Below are 25,003 nucleotides of genomic sequence, written 5' to 3'. Positions count from 1 at the left end.
CCTCCAGCATCTGCACAAGGGCCTTTGCTGTTGTTCTGAGATTGATTTACACTTTTCACAACAAAGTACGTTCATCTCTAGGAGACAGAATGCATCTACTTCCTGAGCGGTATGACTGCTGTGTGGTCCCATGGTGTTTATACAAGCATACTATTGTTTGTACAGATGAATGTGGTATCTTCAGGCGTTTGGAAATTGCTCCCAAGGATGAACCAGACTTGATGAGGTCTACAATTTATTTTCTGAGGTCTTGGCTGATTTCTTTTTGATTTTCCCATGATGTCAAGCAAAGAGGCACTGAGTTTGAAGGTAGGCCTTGAAATACATCCACAGGTACATCTCCAATTCACTCAAATTATGTCAATTAGCCTATCAGAAGATTCTAAAGCCATGACAATTTGCTGGAATTTTCCAAGCTGTTTCAAGGCACAGTCAACTTAGTGTTTGTAAACTTCTGACCCACTGGAATTGTGATAAAGTGAATAATAAGTGAAATAATCTGTCTGTAAACAATTGTTGGAAAATGTACTTGTGTCATGCACAAAGTAGATGTCCTAACCGACTTAACAATTAATTTGTGGAGTGGTTGAAAAACTAGTTTTAAGACAAAAATAATGGTATTCCAAAATGGGTCCAGTAGCCAGAACAACAAATGCATATTCTATGCCATCAAAAGGAACGTAAAACTTGACAACTTGACATCAGTTATAGAACTCATTGTCCTTTTATGGTTGTGAGGTCTGGGGTCCACTCACCAACCAATAATTCACTAAATGGGACAAACACCCAATTGAAATCTGTAAAATTCTACAACCACCTAAAAGGAAGCGATGCCCACACGTTACACTGCAAAGCCCTCCCCTACAGAGAGATGAACCTAGAGAAGATTCCCCTCAGCCAGCTGGTTTTGGGGTTCTGTTCACAAACAGACTCCACAGATATCTAACAAGACACACAATCTATGGTGAAGGAATGGAATTAAGAATATATAAATATTTGAATGAGCAATGTCACAGCGGCATAGACCAAGATACAGTAGAGAAGGATAGAATACAGTATATATATATATATGAGATGAGTCATTCAAAATGTGTAAACATTATTAAAGTGACTAATGTTCCATTATTAAAGTGGCCAGTGATTTCAAGTGTATGTATATAGTGCAGCGGCCGCTGTGCTAGTGATGGCTGTTTAACCTCTTGCTCCTACCTGGCACGCAGGCGTCCCATCTAGAGCTCTGGAAATGCAAATGCGCTACGCTAAATGCTAATAGTATTAGTTAAAACTCAAACGTTCATTAAAATACACATGCAGGGTATTGAATTAAAGCTACACTCGTTGTGAATCCAGGCAACAAGTCAGATTTTTAAAATGCTTTTCGGCGAAAGCATGAGAAGCTATTATCTGATAGCATGTAACACCACAAAAGACCCGCAGGGGACATAAACAAAATAATTAGCATATTCGGCGCTACACAAACCGCACAATAAAATATAAAACATTCATTACCTTTGACCATCTTCTTTGTTGGCACTCCTAGATGTCCCATAATCACTATTGCGTCTTTTGTTTTGATTAAATCGGTCCATATATAGCCTAGACATTGTTCTATGTAGACTGTGTGATAAACGGAAAAAAATAGCGTTTCATAACGTAACGTCATTTTTTAAAATTCAAAAAGTCGACGATAAACTTTCACAAAACACTTCGAAATACTTTTGTAATGCAACTTTAGGTATTAGTACACGTTAATAAGCGATAAAATTCATCAGGAGGCGATGTAAATTCTTTAGCTGTCCGTGTCGAAAACATGTCTGAAGAGAGCTCGACCAAAACATCCGGTCGGAGACCGGAGGGGATTGGTTCCCTTGATTCGGTTAGACCAAGAATCAATTGCAAATCAAATGACAAGACTCTAGACAACGTGTGGAAGCTGTAGGCACTGAAACCTCGGTCTCATGTAATTCGGTTCACTTTGAACAATTCCTTGAAGTCGCGGATGGATAATTATTTCCATTTTCAGTGATCAGGTTTTCCTGCGCTTTTCGATGAAACGCGCGTTCTGTTATAGTCACAGCCGTGATTTAACCAGTTTTATAAACGTCTGAGTGTTTTCTATCCACACATACTAATCATATGCATATACTATATTCCTGGCCTGAGTAGCAGGGCGCTGAAATGTTGCGCGATTTTTAACAGAATGTTTGAAAAAGTAGAGGGTCTACTTAACAGGTTAACAGTCTGATAGCCTTGATAGAAACTGTTTTTCAATCTCGAGCCCAGCGTTGATGCACCTGTACTGACCTCACCTTCTGGATGGTAGAGGGGTGAACAGGCAGTGGCTCGGGTGGTTGTTGTCCTTGATAATCTTTTTGGCCTTCCTGTGACAATGGGTGCTGTAGGTGTCCTGAAGGGCAGGTAGCCTGCCCCCAGTGTTGCGTTCGGCAAACCCCACTTCCCTCTGGAGAGCCCTGCAGTTGCAGCTGGTGCAGTTGCCATACCAGGCATTGATACAGCCTGACAGGATGCTCTCAATTGTGCATCTGTAAAGGTTTGTGAGGGTTTTAGGTGACAAGCCAAATTTCTTCAGTCTCGAGTTTGAAGAGGCATTGTTGCGCCTTCTTCACCACACTGTCTGTGTGGGTGGACCATTTCAGTTTGTTAGTGATGTGTACACCAAGGAACTTGAAGCTTTCCACCTTCTCCACTGCGGTCCCGTCGATGTGGATAGGGGGGTGCTCCCTCTGCTGTTTCCTGAAGTCCACGATCAGCTCCTTAGTTTTTTTTAGACGTTTGGTGAGGGTTATTTTCCTGGCACCACACTCCCAGGGCCCTCACTGTTGTGTCGTCTGCAAACTTGATGATTGAGTTGGAGGCATGTGTGGCCACGCAGTCATGGGTGAACAGGGAGTACAGGAGGGGGCTGAGCATGCATCCTTGTGGGGCCCCACTGTTGAGGATCAGTGAAGTGGAGGTGTTGTTTCCTACCTTCACCACCTAGGGGCGGCCCGTCAGAGAATACACAGTAGCGTAATACCTGACCACTGTGACAGACCCAAAATTAAGATAATCCTTGACTCTGTACAGAATCAGGGAGCATAGCCTTGCTATTGAGAGAGGCAGAACTGAGAGAGCTCGAGAGAAGAAAGTCTGTGCCCACTGCCCACAAAATTAGGTGAAAACGGGCCTGCAATTCCTTACAAAGGCATGACCACACATTTTTCCCATACATCACACTGACCCAGAAAGAATTTGAAAACAAATCAAACATTGATTTACTCCCATATCTGTTACACAAAATACCGCAATGTGCAAATCACAGCAGCAAGATTTGTGACCAGTTGTCATGAAAACTGGGCACAAACAACATTGTAAATACAAGCAATATTTATCTGTTGTGTTATTGCTGACAACATACTTTATCCTCATGAAACCTTTATGCGTGCAATGTTTACTGTAAAATTTTATTTTGTTTCTTCTCACTTTTGTTGATTTGTTTATTTCAGTTACTTTTCAAATGTAAATGTGTTTCTCATAGGGAGGGAGAGAAGGGGTGGGAGGTAGCGAGATGTAGGGCGAGAGGGAGGTAGGGCGAGGGGTAGGGCGGGTGAGAGGGAGGGAGGGAGGGAAGGGTAGTGTGGGAGAGAGGGAGGGGTAGGGTGAGAGGGAGGGAGGGGTAGGGCGTGAGGGAGAGAGGGGTAGGGAGGGTGAGAGGGAGGGAGGGAAGGGTAGTGCGGGAGGGAGTGAGGGAGGGTAGGGCGGGAGGGAGGGGTAGGGTGAGAGGGAGGGAGGGGTAGGGTGAGAGGGAGGGAGGGGTAGGGTGAGAGGGAGGGAGGGGTAGGGCGGGAGGGAGGGTAGGGCGGGAGGGAGGGGAGGGTGGGAGGGAAGGAGGGTAGGGAGGGAGGGGTAGGGTGAGAGGGAGGGAGGGGTAGGGCGGGAGGGAGGGAGGGGTAGGGTGAGAGGGAGGGAGGGGTAGGGCGGGGGGAGGGAGAGAGGGGGAGGGCGGGTGAGAGGGAGGGAGGGAAGGGTAGTGCGGGAGCGAGTGAGGGAGGGGTAGGGCGGGAGGGAGGGTAGGGTAGGGTGAGAGGGAGGGAGGGGTAGGGTGAGAGGGAGGGAGGGTAGGGCGGGAGGGAGGTTAGGGTGAGAGGGAAGGAGGGGTAGGGAGGGAGGGGTAGGGTGAGAGGGAGGGAGGGGTAGGGCGGGAGGGAGGGAGGGAGGGGTAGGGTGAGAGTGAGTGAGGGAGGGGTAGGGCGGGAGGGAGGGTAGGGTGAGATGGAGGGAGGGGTAGGGTGAGAGTGAGGGAGGGGTAGGGTGAGAGGGAGGGAGGGGTAGGGCAGGAGGGAGGGTAGGGTGAGAGTGAGGGAGGGGTAGGGAGGGAGGGGTAGGGTGGGAGGGAGGGAGGGAGGGAGGGAGGGAGGGAGGGAGGGCGGGAGGGAGGGGGGCGGGAGGGAGGGAGGGAGGGGTTGGGCGGGTGAGAGGTAGGGAAGGGTAGTGCGGAGGGAGGGAGGGAGGGGGTAGGGCGAGAGGGAGGTAGGGTGAGGGGTAGGGCGTGTGAGAGGTAGGGAAGGGTAGTGCGGGAGGGAGTGAGGGAGGGGTAGGGCGGGAGGGAGGGTAGGGTGAGAGGGAGGGAGGGGTAGGGTGAGAGGGAGGGAGGGGTAGGGGCGGGAGGGAGGGTAGGGTGAGAGGGAGGGAGGGGTAGGGCGTGAGGGAGAGAGGGGTAGGGAGGGTGAGAGGGAGGGAGGGAAGGGTAGTGCGGGAGGGAGTGAGGGAGGGGTAGGGCGGGAGGGAGGGTAGGGTGAGAGGGAGGGAGGGGTAGGGTGAGAGGGAGGGAGGGGTAGGGTGAGAGGGAGGGAGGGGTAGGGGCGGGAGGGGAGGGTAGGGCGGGAGGGAGGGTAGGGTGAGAGGGAAGGAGGGGTAGGGTGAGAGGGAGGGAGGGGTAGGGCGGGAGGGAGAGAGGGGTAGGGCGGGTGAGAGGGAGGGAGGGGAAGGGTAGTGCGGGAGCGAGTGAGGGAGGGGTAGGGCGGGAGGGAGGGTAGGGTAGGGTGAGAGGGAGGGAGGGGTAGGGTGAGAGGGAGGGAGGGTAGGGCGGGAGGGAGGTTAGGGTGAGAGGGAAGGAGGGGTAGGGAGGGAGGGGTAGGGTGAGAGGGAGGGGGGTAGGGGCGGGAGGGAGGGAGGGAGGGGTAGGGGGTGAGAGTGAGTGAGGGAGGGGTAGGGCGGGAGGGAGGGTAGGGTGAGATGGAGGGAGGGGTAGGGTGAGAGTGAGGGAGGGGTAGGGTGAGAGGGAGGGAGGGGGTAGGGCAGGAGGGAGGGTAGGGTGAGAGTGAGGGAGGGGTAGGGAGGGAGGGGTAGGGTGGGAGGGAGGGGTAGGGTGGGAGGGAGGGAGGGAGGGAGGGAGGGAGGGAGGGAGGGAGGGAGGGAGGGAGGGAGGGAGGGAGGGCGGGAGGGAGGGAGGGAGGGCGGGAGGGAGGGAGGGAGGGGTTGGGCGGGTGAGAGGTAGGGAAGGGTAGTGCGGGAGGGAGGGAGGGAGGGAGGGGTAGGGCGAGAGGGAGGTAGGGTGAGGGGTAGGGCGTGTGAGAGGTAGGGAAGGGTAGTGCGGGAGGGAGGGGTAGGGCGGGAGGGAGGGTAGGGTGAGAGGGAGGGAGGGGTAGGGTGAGAGGGAGGGAGGGGTAGGGCGGGAGGGAGGGTAGGGTGAGAGGGAAGGAGGGGTAGGGTGAGAGGGAGGGAGGGGTAGGGCGGGAGGGAGGGAGGGGTAGGGTGGGAGGGAGGGAGGGGTAGGGCGAGAGGGAGGGAGGGGTAGGGCGGGAGGGAGAGAGGGGTAGGGCGGGTGAGAGGGAGGGAGGGAAGGGTGAGAGGGAGGGAGGGGGTAGGGTGAGAGGGAGGGAGGGGTAGGGCGGGAGGGAGGGTAGGGTGAGAGGGAAGGAGGGGTAGGGTGAGAGGGAGGGAGGGGTAGGGCGGGAGGGAGGGAGGGAGGGGTAGGGTGGGAGGGAGGGAGGGGTAGGGCGAGAGGGAGGGAGGGGTAGGGCGGGAGGGAGGGTAGGGTGAGAGGGAAGGAGGGGTAGGGTGAGAGGGAGGGAGGGGTAGGGCGGGAGGGAGGGAGGGAGGGGTAGGGTGGGAGGGAGGGAGGGGTAGGGCGAGAGGGAGGGAGGGGGTAGGGCGGGAGGGAGAGAGGGGTAGGGCGGGTGAGAGGGAGGGAGGGAAGGGTAGTGCGGGGAGCGAGTGAGGGAGGGGTAGGGCGGGAGGGAGGGTAGGGTGAGAGGGAGGGAGGGGTAGGGTGAGAGGGAGGGAGGGGTAGGGCGGGAGGGAGGGTAGGGTGAGAGGGAAGGAGGGGTAGGGAGGGAGGGGTAGGGTGAGAGGGAGGGAGGGGTAGGGGCGGGAGGGAGGGAGGGAGGGGTAGGGTGAGAGTGAGGGAGGTAGGGGCGGGAGGGAGGGTAGGGTGAGATGGAGGGAGGGGTAGGGTGAGAGTGAGGGAGGGGTAGGGAGGGAGGGGTAGGGTGAGAGTGAGGGAGGGGTAGGGTGAGAGGGAGGGAGGGTAGGGCGGGAGGGAGGGTAGGGTGAGAGTGAGGGAGGGGTAGGGAGGGAGGGAGGGAGGGGTAGGGTGGGAGGGAGGGAGGGAGGGCGGGAGGGAGGGGAGGGGTAGGGCGGGTGAGAGGTAGGGAAGGGTAGTGCGGGAGGGAGGGAGGGAGGGAGGGGTAGGGCGAGAGGGAGGTAGGGTGAGGGGTAGGGCGGGTGAGAGGTAGGGAAGGGTAGTGGGGAGGGGGAGGGAGGGAGGGAGGGAGGGAGGGAGGGAGGGAGGGAGGGAGGGGGGGGGCGGGTGAGAGGGAGGGAGGGTAGGGCGGGTGAGAGGGAGGGAGGGAGGGAAGGGTAGGGGAAGGGTTATCCAGCATAAGGTTGGAAGGAAACCTGGTTGTAGGTAAGAGAAAGGCAGAGAGAAGCATGGAAAGAAACAAGGAATAACACCATCACTCAGTGATAGCGACCCCAGCACAGGGAAGACACACACACACAAAACGTATCAGGCCTGGCGCCACACTCGGTTTAACAGAATGGGGCCGTAGAGATGATCCATAGGTGATTATGTCTCAGCTAATGGGAGATAATTTCTCGCTTTGCTGATGATGGCAGAGATGGATGGGGTTATATATATACACACACACACACACACACACACACACACACACACACACACACACACACACACACACACACACACACACACACACACACACACACACACACACACACACAACCATGTCAGCGCCAAGCCCTCCGTTCCCTGGAGGAAACTCTGTGACCCCCCCCAGCATCAACTGGACTGACCGAGAAAGAACATGATAAGGAGAAAGAGACAGAGATAGTAGTGAAAAGGAGACAGAGACAGCGAGAGCGATTCAGAGAGGGAGAAGGAGAAGGAGAGGGGGAGAGAGATTCAGAGAGCAGCAGAGGGAGACAGAGATTCAGATAGAGGCAGAGGGTGAATGAGACAGAGATTCAGATAGAGGGTGAAGGAGACAGAGCAAGAGAGATTCAAAGAAAGGGACAGAGAGAGGTTCAGAGAATAAGGCAGAGGGAGACAGACCTAGACAAGTAGAATATTGACAACCCTAAAGTCTACTTTATTAGCCAATACATGACTGAGCAATGTCATATCATTCTTTAATATATGCTTTTTATAGTTGAGGTTTTTATGAATACAGCCAGCCTGTGTTAATGTCCCTCCACTCCAAGTCCTGATTATGAGTATGGGCCTCCTCCTTGTCAAATCCCCCTCTACAGAGATGGACAGAGGGCCACAGGACAGGTCCCTCTCTGTCTACAGAGATGGGCCATTTAAAAAAAGTACTGCATGTAATGGGGTGCTATTTGGGACGCAGTCTAGGTCCCACCTAACCCCAGATACTCCTGCCCCTGTTCCTCTCGCTCTCTCTGTGCTGTGTAGAACTTCTCCCGGGTGAAGATGCAGGTGACTATGTCTCTAGCCTCTCTGGTGGGGAAGTCCTCGGACTTCCATGAGGAGTACCTCCGCAGGTCCCTACGCACCATACTGGCCTATGCAGAGGAGGACACAGAGATGCAGAACACACCGCTGCCCTCACAGGTATACACACACACACACACACACACACACACACACACACACACACACACACACACACACACACACACACACACAGAGAGAGACATGTTGATATCAACCCTGGTGTTATTGTGTAGGTGGATGAGCTGCTGAGGAACTTAAACAGTATCCTGTCAGACACGGTGAAGATGAGAGAGTTCCAGGAAGACCCAGAGATGCTCATGGACCTCATGTACAGGTACTCACTCACTCCCTCCTTCACTCCGGCTCTGTGTGTGTTTTTCTCCTGGTTCCTATTCATTTCTTTGTGGATTGGTTTCTTCTCTGTTTGTTCCTCACTATGGAAACCATGTGGTAACAGTTTGGGACATGTAAATCCATGTGTATGTAAATCCATACCGAGTTTCTGTGGGTGTGAATGCAGACTCTCTGTGCATGTGTCATCTGCTTACATTCTGCATGTCTACAAATACATTCTTGTTTTTCATTCTGCATAAGCCAAGCATCTGTAAAAGGTTATGAATTATTGAATTTACGTTATGCTACCTAAAACTGACTCCCAGCCCTCCTCAAATGCTTCCCTCACCCCAAACCATTCACTCACTGACCTCTCAGCCTAACAGGATGCAAGGAGAACACATTATTATAACTGATTACAGGACCCGTATACACAAAGCGTCTAATCTAGAATCAGGTCCCACCGTCCGTTCATTACAATCTAAAAGGGAAAACTGATCGTAAATCAGCATTTCTTCTCTGAGAAGTTTTATGAATACAGTCCCAGATCTACAGGAGTACCTAAGAGCTTGAGTACTGGGGTTGGTTTGGATTTCAGCATCTCTCCCTCCTTCTGTCTCCAGGATAGCGAAGGGTTACCAGACGTCTCCTGACCTGAGGTTGACCTGGCTGCAGAACATGGCGGAAAAACACAAGAACAGGAAGTGTTTTACCGAGTCGGCCATGTGTCTGGTCCATGCTGCAGCCCTGGTGGCTGAATACCTCAGCATGCTGGAGGACCACAAATACCTACCTGTGGGCAGTGTCACCTTTCAGGTGTGTACCTAGACTACTCACTCACTCACTCACTCACTCACTCACTCACTCACTCACTCCTGACTATGGTCTGTTGCCATAAAGGGGAACTGTATACTCAATGTAATGTTTCATTGTTTGGCTGCTGTCTTGCTTAATCACTTCATGACTTCGTTTTTTCGTGAAAAACAAAGCTGTCAGTAATACCTGATTGATTGATTCCCATTTGTAACATGCCGGATGAGTCTGATTGGTTGGTTGCTTCTATAGAACATCTCTCCCAATGTGCTGGAGGAGTCCGCGGTATCAGATGACATACTGTCCCCAGATGAGGACGGTGTCTGTTCAGGACAATACTTCACCACCAGTGGTCTGGTGGGCCTACTGAAGCAGGCTGCGGAACTCTTCAGCAACGTAAGACACACTAACAAACAAAAGCGGATCCTAAATAATGGTACTGCTGCACTCACATAAAGACACTCAACACTGGTGATAATAGTGTGTTGTTGCTTTGTTTTCAGGGTGGTCTGTATGAGACAGTGAATGAAGTGTATAAGATCATAATGCCTGTTCTGGAGGCTCACAGAGATTTCCGGGAGCTGGTCTCTACTCACGAGAAACTCCAGAGAGCCTTCGACAACATCATTCAGAAGGTACAGACCAACATCAGCGTGGACTACTCTATATGAAGGGATTACAGTCACAATACACATGAAGTACTTAGAATTATAGTGAAATGATTACAGTTGGACATTGATGTGCTGTATTTGGAGGAAAGCTGTCTACCTATTTCTTTCACTTGGATGTTAATTATTCTTTTTTTGTATATAATGTTACAAGTCGCTTTCACGTGTTTGTCGCGTCGCAGGGCCATAAGAGGATGTTTGGGACGTATTTCCGGGTGGGTTTTTATGGGGCCAAGTTTGGAGACCTGGACGAACAGGAGTTTGTTTACAAGGAGCCAGGGATCACCCACCTGCCAGAGATATCCCACAGACTGGAGGTAACTGAGAGAGAGCTTGTGTCTGCGTGCGTGTGTGTCTGTGCTTTCATGGGTGCATGCTTTTACTGCATGGATATAAAAACTGCATCTATTCAAATGAGTACTGCATCTATTCAAATGAGTACTGCATCTATTCAAATGAGTACTGCATCTATTCAAATGAATACTGCATATACTCATATGAATACTGCATCTATTCACGAGTACTGCATTTATTCATATTAGTACTGCATCTATTCATATGAATACTGCATTTATTCATATTAGTACTGCATTTATTCACAGGAGTACTGCATTTATTCACAGGAGTACTGCATCTATTCATAGGAGTACTGCATCTATTCATAGGAGTACTGCATCTATTCATAAGAGTACTGCATCTATTCATAAGAGTACTGCATCTATTCATAAGAGTACTGCATCTATTCATAAGAGTACTGCATCTATTCATAAGAGTACTGCATCTATTCATAGGAGTACTGCATCTATTCATAGGAGTAATGCATCTATTCATAAGAGTACTGCATCTATTCATAGGAGTACTGCATCTATTCATAGGAGTACTGCATCTATTCATAGGAGTACTGCATCTTTTCATAGGAGCACTGCATCTATTCATAGGAGCACTGCATCTATTCATAGGAGCACTGCATCTATTCATAGGAGCACTGCATCTATTCATAGGAGCACTGCATCTATTCATAGGAGCACTGCATCTATTCATAGGAGCACTGCATCTATTCATAGGAGCACTGCATCTATTCATAGGAGCACTGCATCTAATTCATAGGAGCACTGCATCTATTCATAGGAGCACTGCATCTATTCATAGGAGCACTGCATCTAATTCATAGGAGCACTGCATCTATTCATAGGAGCACTGCATCTATTCATAGGAGCACTGCATCTATTCATAGGAGCACTGCATCTATTCATAGGAGCACTGCATCTATTCATAGGAGCACTGCATCTATTCATAGGAGCACTGCATCTATTCATAGGAGCACTGCATCTATTCATAGGAGCACTGCATCTATTCATAGGAGCACTGCATCTATTCATAGGAGCACTGCATCTATTCATAGGAGCACTGCATCTATTCATAGGAGCACTGCATCTATTCATAGGAGCACTGCATCTATTCATAGGAGCACTGCATCTATTCATAGGAGCACTGCATCTATTCATAGGAGTACTGCATCTATTCATAGGAGTACTGCATCTATTCATAGGAGTACTGTATCTATTGGTGTTGTAGAACTTCTACAGTCAGTGTTTTGGCGATGCCCTGGAGATGATCAAAGACTCCAAAGACATAGACAGAAGCAAACTGGATGCTAACAAGGTACAGTATATGACAGTACACCACCAAACCATCCTGTGTACCTGCTGTGTCTCTTTTCACTACCTTCTGACTCGCATAAAAGTAGAGATGCATCTAGTTGTTTGTGAATGTCAAATTATTGAGAGGAACATTCACAAACAACTAGATGGATCTCCACTTTTATCCCCTCACTTGCTTTTTCTCTCATTCTCCACCCCTCCGTTCACTCTCTCTCTCTCTCTCTCCCTCCCACAGGCCTACATACAGATCACCTACGTGGAGCCCTTCTTTGATGACTATGAGATGAAAGACCGCCTGACCAACTTTGAGAAGAACTTCAACTTGCGTCGCTTCATGTACACCACGCCCTTCACAAAGGCCGGGCGGCCGCGTGGTGAGCTCAACGAGCAGTACAAGAGAAAGACCATCCTCACCACCATGCACACCTTCCCCTACATCAAGACACGCATCAACGTCATCCAGAAAGAAGAGGTATGCTGGTAGAACAAAGCCTATTTAGACACGGCTTTTCAATATTGGGTTCAACTTTGCTTTTTTGATCGTTAATGACTCTTAGCCAATTAGACCATTTTTTATTTATCTGTCCAAATATAACTTGTACATTTTCACTTTCTTTGCCTCTCCTTTCTTCTCATCCTCCCATCCCCAAGTTTGACCTGACTCCCATTGAGGTGGCCATCGAGGACATGCAGAAGAAGACCAGGGAGTTAGCAGTAGCCACACACAGGGAGCGTCCCGATGCTAAGATGCTCCAGATGCTTCTACAGGGCTCTGTGGGAGCCACCGTCAACCAGGTACCTCCAGCCACCTGTCCTGACCCCAAAGGAATACATTTTTCTGCGTCCCCCATACTGGCATTTTTAACATTAACATTACTGATTTGAAAGTTACTCATTCAAATCAAAATCAAATCAAATGTATTTATATAGCCCTTCGTACATCAGCTGATATCTCAAAGTGCTGTACTGAATCCTCATCACTAACCTTGAGGAAACATCCAATCTAGGAAGTTAGTAAGTAACTTGGTAAAGAGCAGGTGGGAGACATGATACTTCAAAGAGTCCAGTTCAACCATAACATCGTCTGTACAGTGCCTCGGCTGATTCTGTTAAAACCTTCATTCACAACATCTTCTTTCATGTCTGCGCTAAACACTGAAACCCTTTGATCTGATGGCTTACAGCTCCCGTCAAACGTTGGCTAAACGCTAAAGTAATGATGTAGTTACACCAGGCCCCAGCTCTCTTTTGTATAGTCTATTCTGACAGCAACCTTAATGTTCATGCTGTCCATAAACCAACACAGCCCTGGGCCTAATCAGTAGAGAGGGATGGCTCCCCACTGTCCGTCTGTCTCTGCAGGCCCTAGTCTAGCACATATGTTTGCCAATGAACCCCAATGAGCATTCTAATGCCTGGCCATGTGAGCGTGCTGTGGTTTCATGATAAATATAAGTTAGGATAACACGATCCCAGAGAGGGAATGAATGGGAGCCAAATGGCTGCTTGTAGGCAGGGTTAGTGGTGACATTAGCCACACAGCGATCAGGCTAATCAGGGTCTCCTTCATCTGATCTCTTCCTTATGTCCTGGCTGAACAGTGTGGCCTTTGGACACTTTGGCTGCGTATCATATGGCACCATATTCCTTATGTAATGGGCTCTGGTCAAAAGAAGTCCACTATCTATGAAATAGGGGGCTGTTTGGAACACATTCATTACTGAGTATTCAGTTAGTTTCCTCCAATGAAAGTCATTACTGAGTATTCAGTTAGGAAGTAGTTTCCTCTAATGAAAGTCATTAGTGAGTATTCAGTTAGGAAGTAGTTTCCTCTAATGAAAGTCATTACTGAGTATTCAGTTAGGAAGTAGTTTCCTCTAATGAAAGTCATTACTGAGTATTCAGTTAGGAAGTAGTTTCCTCTAATGAAAGTCATTACTGAGTATTCAGTTAGGAAGTCCTTTCCTCTAATGAAGTTTCCTCTAATGAAAGCAAGGCATTCATCATTGCTCCCCTCTTTTCCTTCCATCCTTCACGCTCTCTCTGTGTGTGTGTGTGTGTGTGTGTGTGTGTGTGTGTGTGTGTGTGTGTGTGTGTGTGTGTGTGTGTGTGTGTGTGTGTGTGTGTGTGTGTGTGTGTGTGTGTGTGTGTGTGTGTGTGTGTGTGTGTGTGTGTGTGTGTGTGTGTGTGTGTGTGTGTGTGTGTGTGTGTGTGTGTGTGTGTGTGTGTGTGTGTGTGTGTGTGTGGTGTAGGGACCGTTGGAGGTGGCCCAGGTCTTTCTGAATGAGATCCCAGCAGACCCCAAGCTCTTCCGCCACCACAACAAACTGCGCCTGTGTTTCAAAGAGTTCATCATGAGGTGAGAGCCAAACCAAACACTACCGTGCAACTGCAATCCACACCTACCAGCCAGTGATGAGAAATACATCAAACTTTGTGCTCTCACTTTTGATCTTGCTCTGACACTTGTTTTGGGTGCAGTTCCATCCTCCATCTTTTCCCCAAAGTGTACACTCGTTTTCAATGCCGGCAATAGTACATTTTGTGGTGGAATACAGTGAGGGGAAAAAAGTATTTGATCCCCTGCTGATTTTGTACGTTTGCCCACTGACAAAGAAATGATCAGTCTATCATTTTAATGGGAGGTTTATTTGAACAGTGAGAGACAGAATAACAACAAAAATAATCCAAAAAAACGCATGTCAAAAATGTTATAACTTGACTTGCATTTTAATGAGGAAAATAAGTATTTGACCCCGTCTCAACCAGAAAGGTTTCTGTCTCCCAGGTGTCTTTTATACAGGTAACGAGCTGAGATTAGGAGCACACTCTAAATGGGAGTGTTCCTAATCTCAGCTTGTTACCTGTATAAAAGACACCTGTCCACAGAAGCAATCAATCAGATTCCAAACTCTCCATCATGGCCAAGACCAAAGAGCTCTCGAAGGATGTCAGGGACAAGATTGTAGACCTACACAAGGCTGGAATGGGCTACAAGACCATCGCCAAGCAACTTGGTGAGAAGGTGACGACAGTTGTGATTATTCGCAAATGAAAGAAACACAAAAGATCTGTCAATCTCCCTCGGCCTGGGGCTCCATGCAAGATCTCACCTCGTGGAGTTGCAATGATCATGAGAACGGTGAGGAATCAGCCCAGAACTACACGGGAGGATCTTGTCAATGATCTCAAGGCAGCTGTGACCATAGTCACCAAGAGGTAACACACTACTCCATGAAGGACTGAAATCCTGTAGCGCCCACAAGGTCCCCCTGCTCAAGAAAGCACATATACATGCCCTTCTGAAGTTTGCCAATGAACATCTGAATGATTGAGGACAACTGGGTGAAAGTGTTGTGGTCAGATGAGACCAAAATGGAGCTCTTTGCCGTCAACTCAACTCACCGTGTTTGGAGGAGGAGGAATGCTGCCTTATGACCACAAGAACACCATCTCCACTGTCAAACATGGAGGTGAAAACATTATGCTTTGGGGGTGTTTTTCTGCTAAGGGGACAGGACAACTTCACCGCATCAAAGGGATGATGGACGGGGCCATGTACCGTCAAATCTTGGGTGTGAGAACCTCCGTCCCTCAGCCAGGGCATTGAAAATGGGTCGTGGATGGGTATTCCAGCATGACAATGACCCAAAACACATGGCCAAGGCAACAAAGGAGTGGCTCAAGAAGAAGCACATTAAGGTCCTGGAGTGGCCTAGCCAGTCTCCAGACCGTAATCCCATAGAAAATCTGTGGAGGGAGCTGAAGGTTCGAGTTGCCAAACGTCAGCCTTGAAACCTTAATGACTTGGAGAAGATCTGCAAAGAGGAGTGGGACAAAATCCCTCCTGAGATGTGTGCAAACCTGGTGGCCAACTACAAGAAACATCTGACCTCTGATTGCCAACAAGGGTTTTGCCACCAAGTACTAAGTCATGTTTTGCAGAGGAGTCAAATACTTATTTCCCTCATTAAAATGCAAATCAATTTATAACATTTTTGACATGTGTTTTTCTGGATTTTGTTGTTGTTATTCTGTCTCTCACTGTTAAAATAAACCTCCCATTAAAATGATAGTCTGATCATTTCTTTGTCAGTGGGAAAACGTACAAAATCAGCAGGGGATCAAATACTTTTTTCCCTCACTGTAAATATTTCTGGCATGAATGGTTTGAAATAGTTTTAGTGGTACTGTTGCATGGTACTATTGGGCTCCCGAGTGGCGCAGTGGTCTAAGGCACTGCATCTCAGTGCTAGAGGCGTCACTATAGACACCCTGGTTCAAATCCAGGCTGTATCACAACCGGCCACAATTGGCCCCGCGTTGTTTGGTTGGTGTAGGCCTTCATTGTAAATAAGAATTTGTTCTTAACTGATTTGCCTAATTAAATAAATACAAATGATAATTATACAAAATGGTGGACATGGAAAAGCAAGCGAATGACAGGAAAAATCAGCTATGTATGCACTCATCTGTCTTGGTATTGTGTTATTACTGGAATACATTCCTAGGTGATACTGAAGGAATCTAGACGTTGTATTAAATCACAACAGGACAGGCGTATTAACTTGTTTCCCCTTTAATATCACTCAGCTGCGTGGAACAGAAAAACTTTATTGTTCCCTGGGGACTTTCATTTTAGTTTGAATATTTTAAACATAATTTAAACCAACCGTCTGAAAGGATGAGGCAGGGACTATGGTGATTTGGTCCAGGGAGTGTGTCTCTGTGTGCGAGTGTGTATGTGTGTCTCGTATCGTTTGCCTCCGAAAGGTGGCTTTCATTTGGGAACCCTCATGTCACATTCCAACTACGTTGATTGCTGCAAGCAGGCCAGCAGACATTTATCGTCATTTCAGAAACGTTTATTTTCTTCCATAATCCATGCAAGTTTGCACGAGCTCATTATATTCCAAGTATCCACTTCTCAAGCTGCTATTTGGGCTGGAAGGACGATGGCTAGCTAGTAGCAACACATCAACTGAGGTTTTTCGGGGGGGGGAGTGAAATGCTTTTTTCCCCCCAGCCCCCTTTTTTTCAGCAGTCCCTATGCATTTACTGTATTCTGTTAGATTATATTTTTCATATTACTTGCATTAAAAGGGGAGAGAAGTGCAAACATGTGTTTTATAAGCATCCTCATATTTCCATTTCCTTCTGCCTCGTTCATCCATTATGTATGTTGTAATTGTGACTGCGGGCAGACCAGGCCCCGTACCGTAAGTGAGGAGAGGAACTCATTCAAGACTTGAGACACAGCTCACAGTATGGTTATATCCCAAATGGTACCATATTCCCTACAGTGTATATAGTGCACTACTTTATGGACCCTGGTCTACTGTATATAGGGAATAGGGTTCCATTTTGGACACGTTCTATGTCGCCCCCCCCCCCCTGTTCCTCTGTAGGTGTGGTGAGGCTGTGGAGAAGAACAAGCACCTGATCACGTTAGACCAGAAGGAGTACCAACAGGAGTTGAAGAAGAACTACAACCGTCTGAGAGAGAACCTGCGGCCCATGCTGGAGAGGAAGATACCCGAGCTCTACAAACCCATTAAACCACGCCTGGGGAACAGGTAACGGATCATCAAAGTGCAATGCAGGGTTGAGTCCATTCGGGCCCAAATGTGAGGGGAAATATTTGGAAACTGTGGAGGTTTAGGTTTCATCCCAAATGGCACCCTATTCCCTATACCACTATGGCCCCTGGTCCAAAGTAGTGCACTACTGTATATAGAGAAAATAGTTCCATTTGGAACACCACTAATACCTGAATATTTTTTTAAAGAATGTTAGTTTTAGTTTCATGTTAATCCTATTACCAGTCCTGCTTGCTTATGTCATCTGAAAGAATATGACAGCTGCTGTGTTGTATTTTCATGTTGCCTATGCCCCCATGCAAATGTAATTGAATAGTTTCCTCTCCTCCTCTCTCTCCTCCTCCTCATCTTCTCTGCTGTCCCATCCAAAGGGATTCCGTCAAACGGCTCAGTTTCCGCAGAGCACTGGAGGAAAACTCCTGAGACGGCCAGACAGACTTCTCTATCTGAGGGAATGCTCCAGAGGCCAGAGAAAAAAAGGATGCTGTAAAAGTAGAAAAGGCGGCAAAGGGAAGAGGGAGAGCAGAAGGGAGCTAGCAGTCCTCATTCACCATGGAAGAGCAGTACTGTACACATGATTACACGGAGGACGGAGGACAATAATATCTGAATCAATAACACAACATTGCTAGTTCTCTTGAGTTCTATGATTACTGCTAGTCCTAACGATGCTGCAAACTACTGTGGGTTTGAGAAAGACGAGTACAAGTTCCACATTTAAGGGATACTTCAGGATGTTGGCAATGAAGCCCTTTATCTACTTCCCCAGAGTCAAATGAACTTGTGGACACCATTTTTATGCCTCTGTGTGCAGCTTGAAGGAAGTTGCTAACTAGCGTTAGTTCAACTGCCAACTAGCGTTAGCGCAATGACTGGATGTTTTTGGTAACTGTTGGCATGCTAGTAGATGGGTCAAAGACGTATAAGGTTTTCAAAAAACAAAACAGCAATTACAATTCCCTAAAAGGCTTTTTTAAATGTTAGTTGGAGTGTCACCTATGCTCATATTAGTTATATTCAAGAATAAAGCCAATAATTCATTTTTATTGTGATTTCAAATAAATGTACCTTACTGTTTTTTATTTGATACATTTTTTTTGCCCATTTTTCATAATCACAAGGTTAAATATCCATGCTTAGACTGGCAGAAATAGAACTACCCCGAAAAAAAAACAAACATTTTATTTTGAATACCACATATGTGATGTGCCACGGCTACAACTCAAAATATGTTGCAGGTTTTTTACAAAAACCTCCTGCCTTACACTGAAAAAAATGCAAAAATCTATGAAAACATCTTTCATTCATGCTTTGAGATTTGTTTGTCTCTGAGTCAACAAAAAAAAGTTATTGTATTTTAATATAAAATACTGGTGTTATACTCTATGAAAAATATTTTGTTACCCTGAATGACACAGAATAGGATTCGCATCCATTAAATGTTATTATTAGTCTATTAATAGTAGGCTATACTATGATAAAACTGAATCAAAATGTAAAAGTTAAATCAACTCCCTCTCCCTTTCTCTCTCAAACATGGTTTGTTACTATTTCGTTGCTAATGTTAATAATAATAATTTTACTATAATTTGAGAATGTGGCAACACTTTACGTTGCATTAAGTTGCATTATTGCATGATAGTTAATGTTGTAATTATGCATTGTTACACTCTAACTGGTAAATGTATATTCAATGCAGGTACACAAATGCAATTTCAAGATGCCTACACAAAATAGCTACATAAAATGCTCATCAACCTACTTCAATTCAAACTTGTAGAGTCTAGATATTTCGTAAAGTGTCCCATACGCGAAGCAGCTATTAATGATTATAATTCATAATCCATTTGGAATCCATAATTATGTGTGCGTGTGCATAATATTATATTAACCAATATAATCCATCAGTTATACCTTAACTGCAGTGCAATAAAACATAACTACAGTGTAATAATGTAACTTAATGTTAAGCGTTATCCACCCAGCTTTATATCCTATTATATCCTATTTTGTTGCTGACAGTAGCATGAAAACAATACCTTTTGTATTTGCATTTATTATGGTTCCCCATTAGCTGCTGAGAAACAGCAGCTACTCTTCCTGGTGTCCAACAAAATTAAGGCAGATTATACCATTTTAAAAACATTACAATACATTCACAGATTTCACAACACACTGTGTGCCCTCAGGCCCCTACTCCACAACTACCACATACCTACAGTAGTAAATCCATGTGTATGTATAGTGCGTATGTTATCGTATGCATGTGTCTGTGCCAATATTTGTTGTTTCACAGTCTCCGCTGTTCCACAAGGTGTTTTTCTATCTAATTTTACTGCTTGCGTCAGTTACTTGATGCAGAATAGAGTTCCATGTAGTCATGGCTCTATGTAGTACTGTGTGCCTCCCATAGTCTGTTATGGACTTGGGGACTGTGAAGAGATCTCTTGTGCGGTATGCATGGGTGCAAGCTGTGTGCCAGTAGTTTAGACAGACAGCTCGGTGCATTCAACATGTCAATACCTCTCCTAAATAAAAGTAGTGATGAAGTCAATCTCTCCTCCACTTTGAGCCATGAGAGATTGACATGCATATGATTAATATTAGCTCTCTGTGTACATCCAAGAGCCAGCTGTGCTGCCCTGTTCTTTTCATTACATTTTTTTGTGGCACCTGACCACACGACTGAACAGTAGTCAAGGCGTGACAAAACTAGGTCCTGTCGGACCTGCCTTGTTGATAGTGTTGTTAAGAAGGCAGAGCAGTGCTTTATTATATACAGACTTCTCCCCATCTAGCTACTACTGCATCAATATGTTTTGACCATGACAGTTTACAATCTAGTGTTACTCCAAGCACTTTTGTCATCTCAACTTGCTCAATTTCCAAATGATTTATTACAAGATTTAATTGAGGTTTAGGGTTTAGTGAGTTTTGTTCCAGATACAATGCTATAAATATTTAGGGCTAACTTATTCCTTGCCAACCACTCTGAAACTAACTGCAGCTCTTTGAGTGTTGCAGTCATTTCAGTCACTGTAGTAGCTGATGTGTATAGTGTTGAGTCATCCGCATACATAGACACTCTGGCTTTACTCAGGGTCAGTGGTATGTCATTACTAAAAATGGAAAAAAGCAAGGGGCCTAAACAGCTACTCTGTGGAATTCCTCATTCTACCTGGATTATGTTGGAGAGGCTTCCATTAAAGAATACCCTCTGTGTTCTGTTGGACAAGTAACTCTTTATCCACATTATAGCAGTGGGTGTAAAGCCATAACACGTACATTTTTCCAGCAGCAGACTATCAATAATGTCAAAAGCTGCACTGAAGTCCAACAAGACACATTCATTTTATCATCAATTTCTCTCAGCCAATCATCAGTCATTTGTGTAAGTGCTGTGCTTGTTGAGTGTCCTTCCCTGTTGGCATACTGAAATTCTGTTGTCAATTTCTTTACTTTTTGACATTGATGAAGCGCAGAATTCCGGACAAAAGTTATTCAAGTTAAATATTTTTTAGATACAGTATGTCGCCCATCATTCTATATATTGTTGCAAACACTAACACAATTATGCCATGGGTGTTCATTTACATTTTTATGATGAATTTCTACATTTTAAAAACACTTTTGTCATTCGAATTTTAACCTGGACAGTTACACTGAAGGATATTTTGTAATTTTAGAGCTCATTAACTCCCTTAATTTAATAGTTTGCAACACAACTATTTCTGGGTCAAAAGAAGGGTAAGAGTTGTGTTATTTAATATTATATATGTATTTTTATGTTAAATTAATGGCCTTTGGACACAAAATGTACATGTCTCGTCATTGACCCAGATACCAGTAATTGCGGTAACGCTAGTTAGAATTGGCTCGCAAAACTACCTCCAGCTTCCTTCATACTGGATGCAAAGACATAAAAATGGTGGTATCCATGAGTTCATCTGACTGAGGAAGTAGATAAAGGGCTTCATTGTCAAAATCCCAAAGTATCCCTTTAAGGTCCTTGCAGGTCCAGGGAAGTGTGTGTGTGTGTGTGTGTGTGTGTGTGTGTGTGTGTGTGTGTGTGTGTGTGTGTGTGTGTGTGTGTGTGTGTGTGTGTGTGTGTGTGTGTGTGTGTGTGTGTGTGTGTGTGTGTGTGTGTGTGTGTGTGTGTGTGTGTGTGTGTGTTCAGTTATTCTTGTGGGGACCAGAAATCCCTGCAAGAATAGTAAACAAAAATTTGACCAACTGGGGACCTTTTATTAGTCCCCACAAGGTCAAATTTCTAGGGGGTTTAGGGTTAAGGTTATAATTAGTGTTAGAACTATGTTAAGGGTTAGGAGCTAGGGTTAGGGGTTAAGGTTAGGTTTTGTGGTTAAGGTGATGGCAAGAGTACGTATTAGGTTTAGGGGTTAGGGAAAATATGATTTTGAATGGGATAGAATTGTGTGTCCCCACATGGTTAGCTGTGCAAGACTCTGTGTTTACTTTTTGTCATTGTCCTGATAAATCACTCTGTTCTGACTCGTGACTGATGATAAATCACTGTTCTCCAATTTATGATCAATAACTGATGATAATTTACTCTGTTCTCTGCAAAGGGGAATCTGTACTTGCACTCGTATGTGTACAACCCTACAGACTCTCACACTGTAAACATGTATTTCCTCAGTTAACTCGTGATGCTATATTTGTTATATATGTTTGTTAGACGTAATTGGCTGTGTAGATACTCATGGAGATTAATTTATTATGAGTTCACAAATTAGTCATGGTACATACAGTGCCTTCAGAATGTAGTCATACCCTTTAACTTATTCCACATTTTGTTGTTGCAGCCTGAATTCAAAATTGATTCAATATTTTTTTTCCCTCACCCATCTACACACAATATCCTATAATGACAAAGTGAAAACATGTTTTCAGACATTTTTGCAAATTTATATGGATATTAAATACAGAATTTTACAGAACACTTCCCTGGGCCTTCAATGACCTTAAAGGGATACTTTGGGATTTTGGCAATGAAGCCCTTTATCTACTTACATAGGTATTCACACCCCTGAGTCAATACTTTGCAGAAGCACCTTTGGCAGTGATTACAGCTGTGTCTTTCTGGGTCTCTACAAGCTTTACACACCTGGATGGTGCAACATTTTCCCATTATTCCTTTCAAAATTCTTCAAGCTCTGTCAAATTAGTTGTTGATCATTGGTAGACAACCATTTTCAAGACAAGTAGATTTAAGTCACTGGAACTCTGCGACTTAGGAACATGCACTGTCTTCTTGGTAAGCAACTCCAGTGTAGATTAGGCCTTGTGTTTTAGGTTATTGTCCTGCTGAAAGGTGAATTCATCCTCCAGTGTCTGGTGGAAAGCAGACTGAACCAGGTTTTCTAGGATTTCGCCTGAAAACTCCTCAGTCCTTAACGATTACAAGCATACCCATAACTTGATACAGCCACCACTATACTTGAAAAAATGGAGATTGGTACTCCGTAATGTGTTGTATTGGATTTGCCCCAAACATAACACTTTGTTTTGGAATATTTTTATTCTTAGGCTTCATTCTTTTTACTCTGTCAATTAGGTTAGTATTGTGGAGTAACTAAAATGTTGTTGATCCATCCTCAGTTGTTTCCTGTCACAGCCATTAAACTCTGTAACTGTTTTAAAATGACCATTGGCCTCATGATGAAATCTCTGAGCGGTTTTCTTTTCTCTCCGGCAACTGAGTTAGGAAGAACACCTGTATCTTTGTAGTGACTGGGTGTATTCATACACCATTGATAGTGTAATTAATAACTTCACCATGCTCAAAGGGATATTCTATCTTTATTTTTTCATTTTATTTACCCATCTACCAATAGCTACCCTTGTTTGCAAAGCATTGTAAAATCTCCCTGGTCTTATGGTTGAATCTGTGTTTGAAATTCACTGTTTGACTGAGCAACCTTTACAGATAATTGAATGTGTGGGGTACAGCAATGAGGTAGTCATTAAAAAATCCTGTTAAACCCTGTTAGTCCATGCAACTTATTATGAATTCATATAGGCTTGCCATAACAAAGCGGTTGAATACTTGAGACATTTCAGCTTTTCATTTGAATTCATTTGTAAAAATGTCCCAAAACATAATTCCATTTTGACATTATGGTGTATTGTGTGTGTGTGGAGGGGGGCAGTGATTTTTTTTCTTCTGTTCTCTAAATAATCCTTTTTACTTTCGGGCTATAACAAAAACAAATTGGAAAAAGTCAAGGGTGAGCATACTTTCTGAAGGCACTGTATAACTTAACTAAGGCCACCAACCAAACCCAAGTGGCATATCTGGATTTGCACAGAGAGAAATAATAGATGAATGTTTACAGTTATGATATATTTTGTAATTTTCCTAATGAAAATATATATTTGAGATAATATACAGTATCAGTTTAGTTGCCAATAACAATATTGAAACAATTGTGGTTACTATGACTGAATGTGACAAAGTCAAGGCACATATCAATACAGTTAAAATACTTATGAAAAAAAAACGATGTATTAGGATGCCAACGTACAATATATTTACTGTATGAACACGATAGGTTTTCAAGTATGCCCAGGCTCTTAGTCTTGTCTGTTTGTTGACGTCATGTTGTAGAACCTCATGCATTCCAATAAAGAAATCCTTTGTAATACTACTAGGAAAACTCAATACTCTGATGCTAAATACTTATGGGCATTCATTCACATTCTATTGTGTTCTGTTACAATGAAGCTGCAAAGTAGTACATTAAGGCTGTGTTTACACAGGCAGCCCAATTCTGATATTTTTTCCACTCATTGGTCTTTTGACCAATCACATCAGATCTTTTTCAGAGCTAATCTGATAGGTCAGAATACCAATGAGTGAAAGGAAATGATCTGAATTGAGCTGACTATGTAAACGCAGCCTACGTCAAGGTGAGTATAGGCTACAGTGGTCTATCAATAATCACTGGAAACCTTGTTTTTCCTTTTCTTGTGTTTTTCTTCTTCAGTGCTTTATTGGAAATCTGGGATTTTAGATCATTGTCATGCACATATCAATGTCATGCACTTGAAGCAATTCAACTTAAAATATGTCATCTTCCCTGTGGTCATTGTTTCTCCACTAATCACTACATTATCATTCGACTTACAGTAGCGTAGACCTTGAGGACTCATGTTGCAAAATATATACTTTCCTCATTAGTGGCAAATGTTGGATCACTATCCACCTCCAGATACATGGATGACGATTGAATTGGAATGTGAAGCTAAGTACTGTAGCTTTAGAAGATACAGAATATACTGTAGATCTAGGTAGATTCGCAGTATCCCTCTGCTGACCACTCCACTCAGGTAAGCAACCTCATCTTATTGTGCTCGAGCTGCTTTATATACAGTGCCATCGGAAAGTATTCAGACTTTTTCCACATTTTGTTACGTTACAGCCTTATTCTATAATGTATTACTTTTCCCCCCATCAATCTACACACAACACCCCATAATGACAAAGCAAAAACTGTTTAAAAAAACAAAAATTTTTGCTATTTTTTTTTTATTTCTTTTTTAACTGTTATTACATTCACATAAGTATTCGGGATAGTTAAGGTAATTTATACATGTACAGTAGATAGGAGTGAAGTGATTATGCATAGATAATAAACAGCGAGTAGCAGCAGTCAATGTAAATAGTCAATTTGATTAGCAGTCTTATAGCTTGGAGGTTGAAGCTGTTGAGGAGCCTTTTGGACCTAGACTTGGCACTCTGGTACCGCTTGCCATGTGGTAGCAGACAGAACAGTTTATGACTTGGGTGACTGGAGTCTTTGACTATTTTTTTGGGCCTTCCTCTGACACCGCCTAGTATATAGGTCCTGGATGGCAGGAAGCTTGGCCCCAGTGATGTACTGGGCTGTACGCACTACCCTCTGTAGCACGTAACGGTCAGAGGCCAAG

General features: G+C 45.2%; 1 protein-coding gene across 5 annotated transcripts in view; it reads left to right on the top strand.

The window, feature by feature from the left end:
- Positions 1-23,735, top strand: part of LOC118378713 (dedicator of cytokinesis protein 8-like) — a 132,347-nt gene extending 108,612 nt beyond the window's left edge. For 4 of the 5 annotated variants that reach the window (XM_052479090.1, XM_052479089.1, XM_052479088.1 and 1 more), the window contains 12 exons: positions 7,937-8,095; positions 8,212-8,312; positions 8,935-9,127; positions 9,377-9,520; positions 9,628-9,759; positions 9,975-10,109; positions 11,368-11,454; positions 11,689-11,925; positions 12,105-12,248; positions 13,706-13,812; positions 16,862-17,029; positions 17,425-23,735. In XM_052479090.1, the coding sequence (XP_052335050.1) occupies positions 7,937-8,095; positions 8,212-8,312; positions 8,935-9,127; positions 9,377-9,520; positions 9,628-9,759; positions 9,975-10,109; positions 11,368-11,454; positions 11,689-11,925; positions 12,105-12,248; positions 13,706-13,812; positions 16,862-17,029; positions 17,425-17,476 (1,659 nt within the window). In that variant the 3' untranslated portion in view covers positions 17,477-23,735. Of the gene's footprint in view, positions 1-7,936; positions 8,096-8,211; positions 8,313-8,934; positions 9,128-9,376; positions 9,521-9,627; positions 9,760-9,974; positions 10,110-11,341; positions 11,455-11,688; positions 11,926-12,104; positions 12,249-13,705; positions 13,813-16,861; positions 17,030-17,424 lie in introns of those variants that run through there. The other variant, XM_052479092.1, reaches the window with a different exon arrangement.
- The last annotated feature ends 1,268 nt before the right edge of the window (positions 23,736-25,003 follow it).

This window comes from Oncorhynchus keta, chromosome 25, assembly GCF_023373465.1.
Source record: "Oncorhynchus keta strain PuntledgeMale-10-30-2019 chromosome 25, Oket_V2, whole genome shotgun sequence".
Taxonomy (NCBI): domain Eukaryota; kingdom Metazoa; phylum Chordata; class Actinopteri; order Salmoniformes; family Salmonidae; genus Oncorhynchus; species Oncorhynchus keta.
This window is presented reverse-complemented; position numbering and strand designations above follow the sequence as displayed.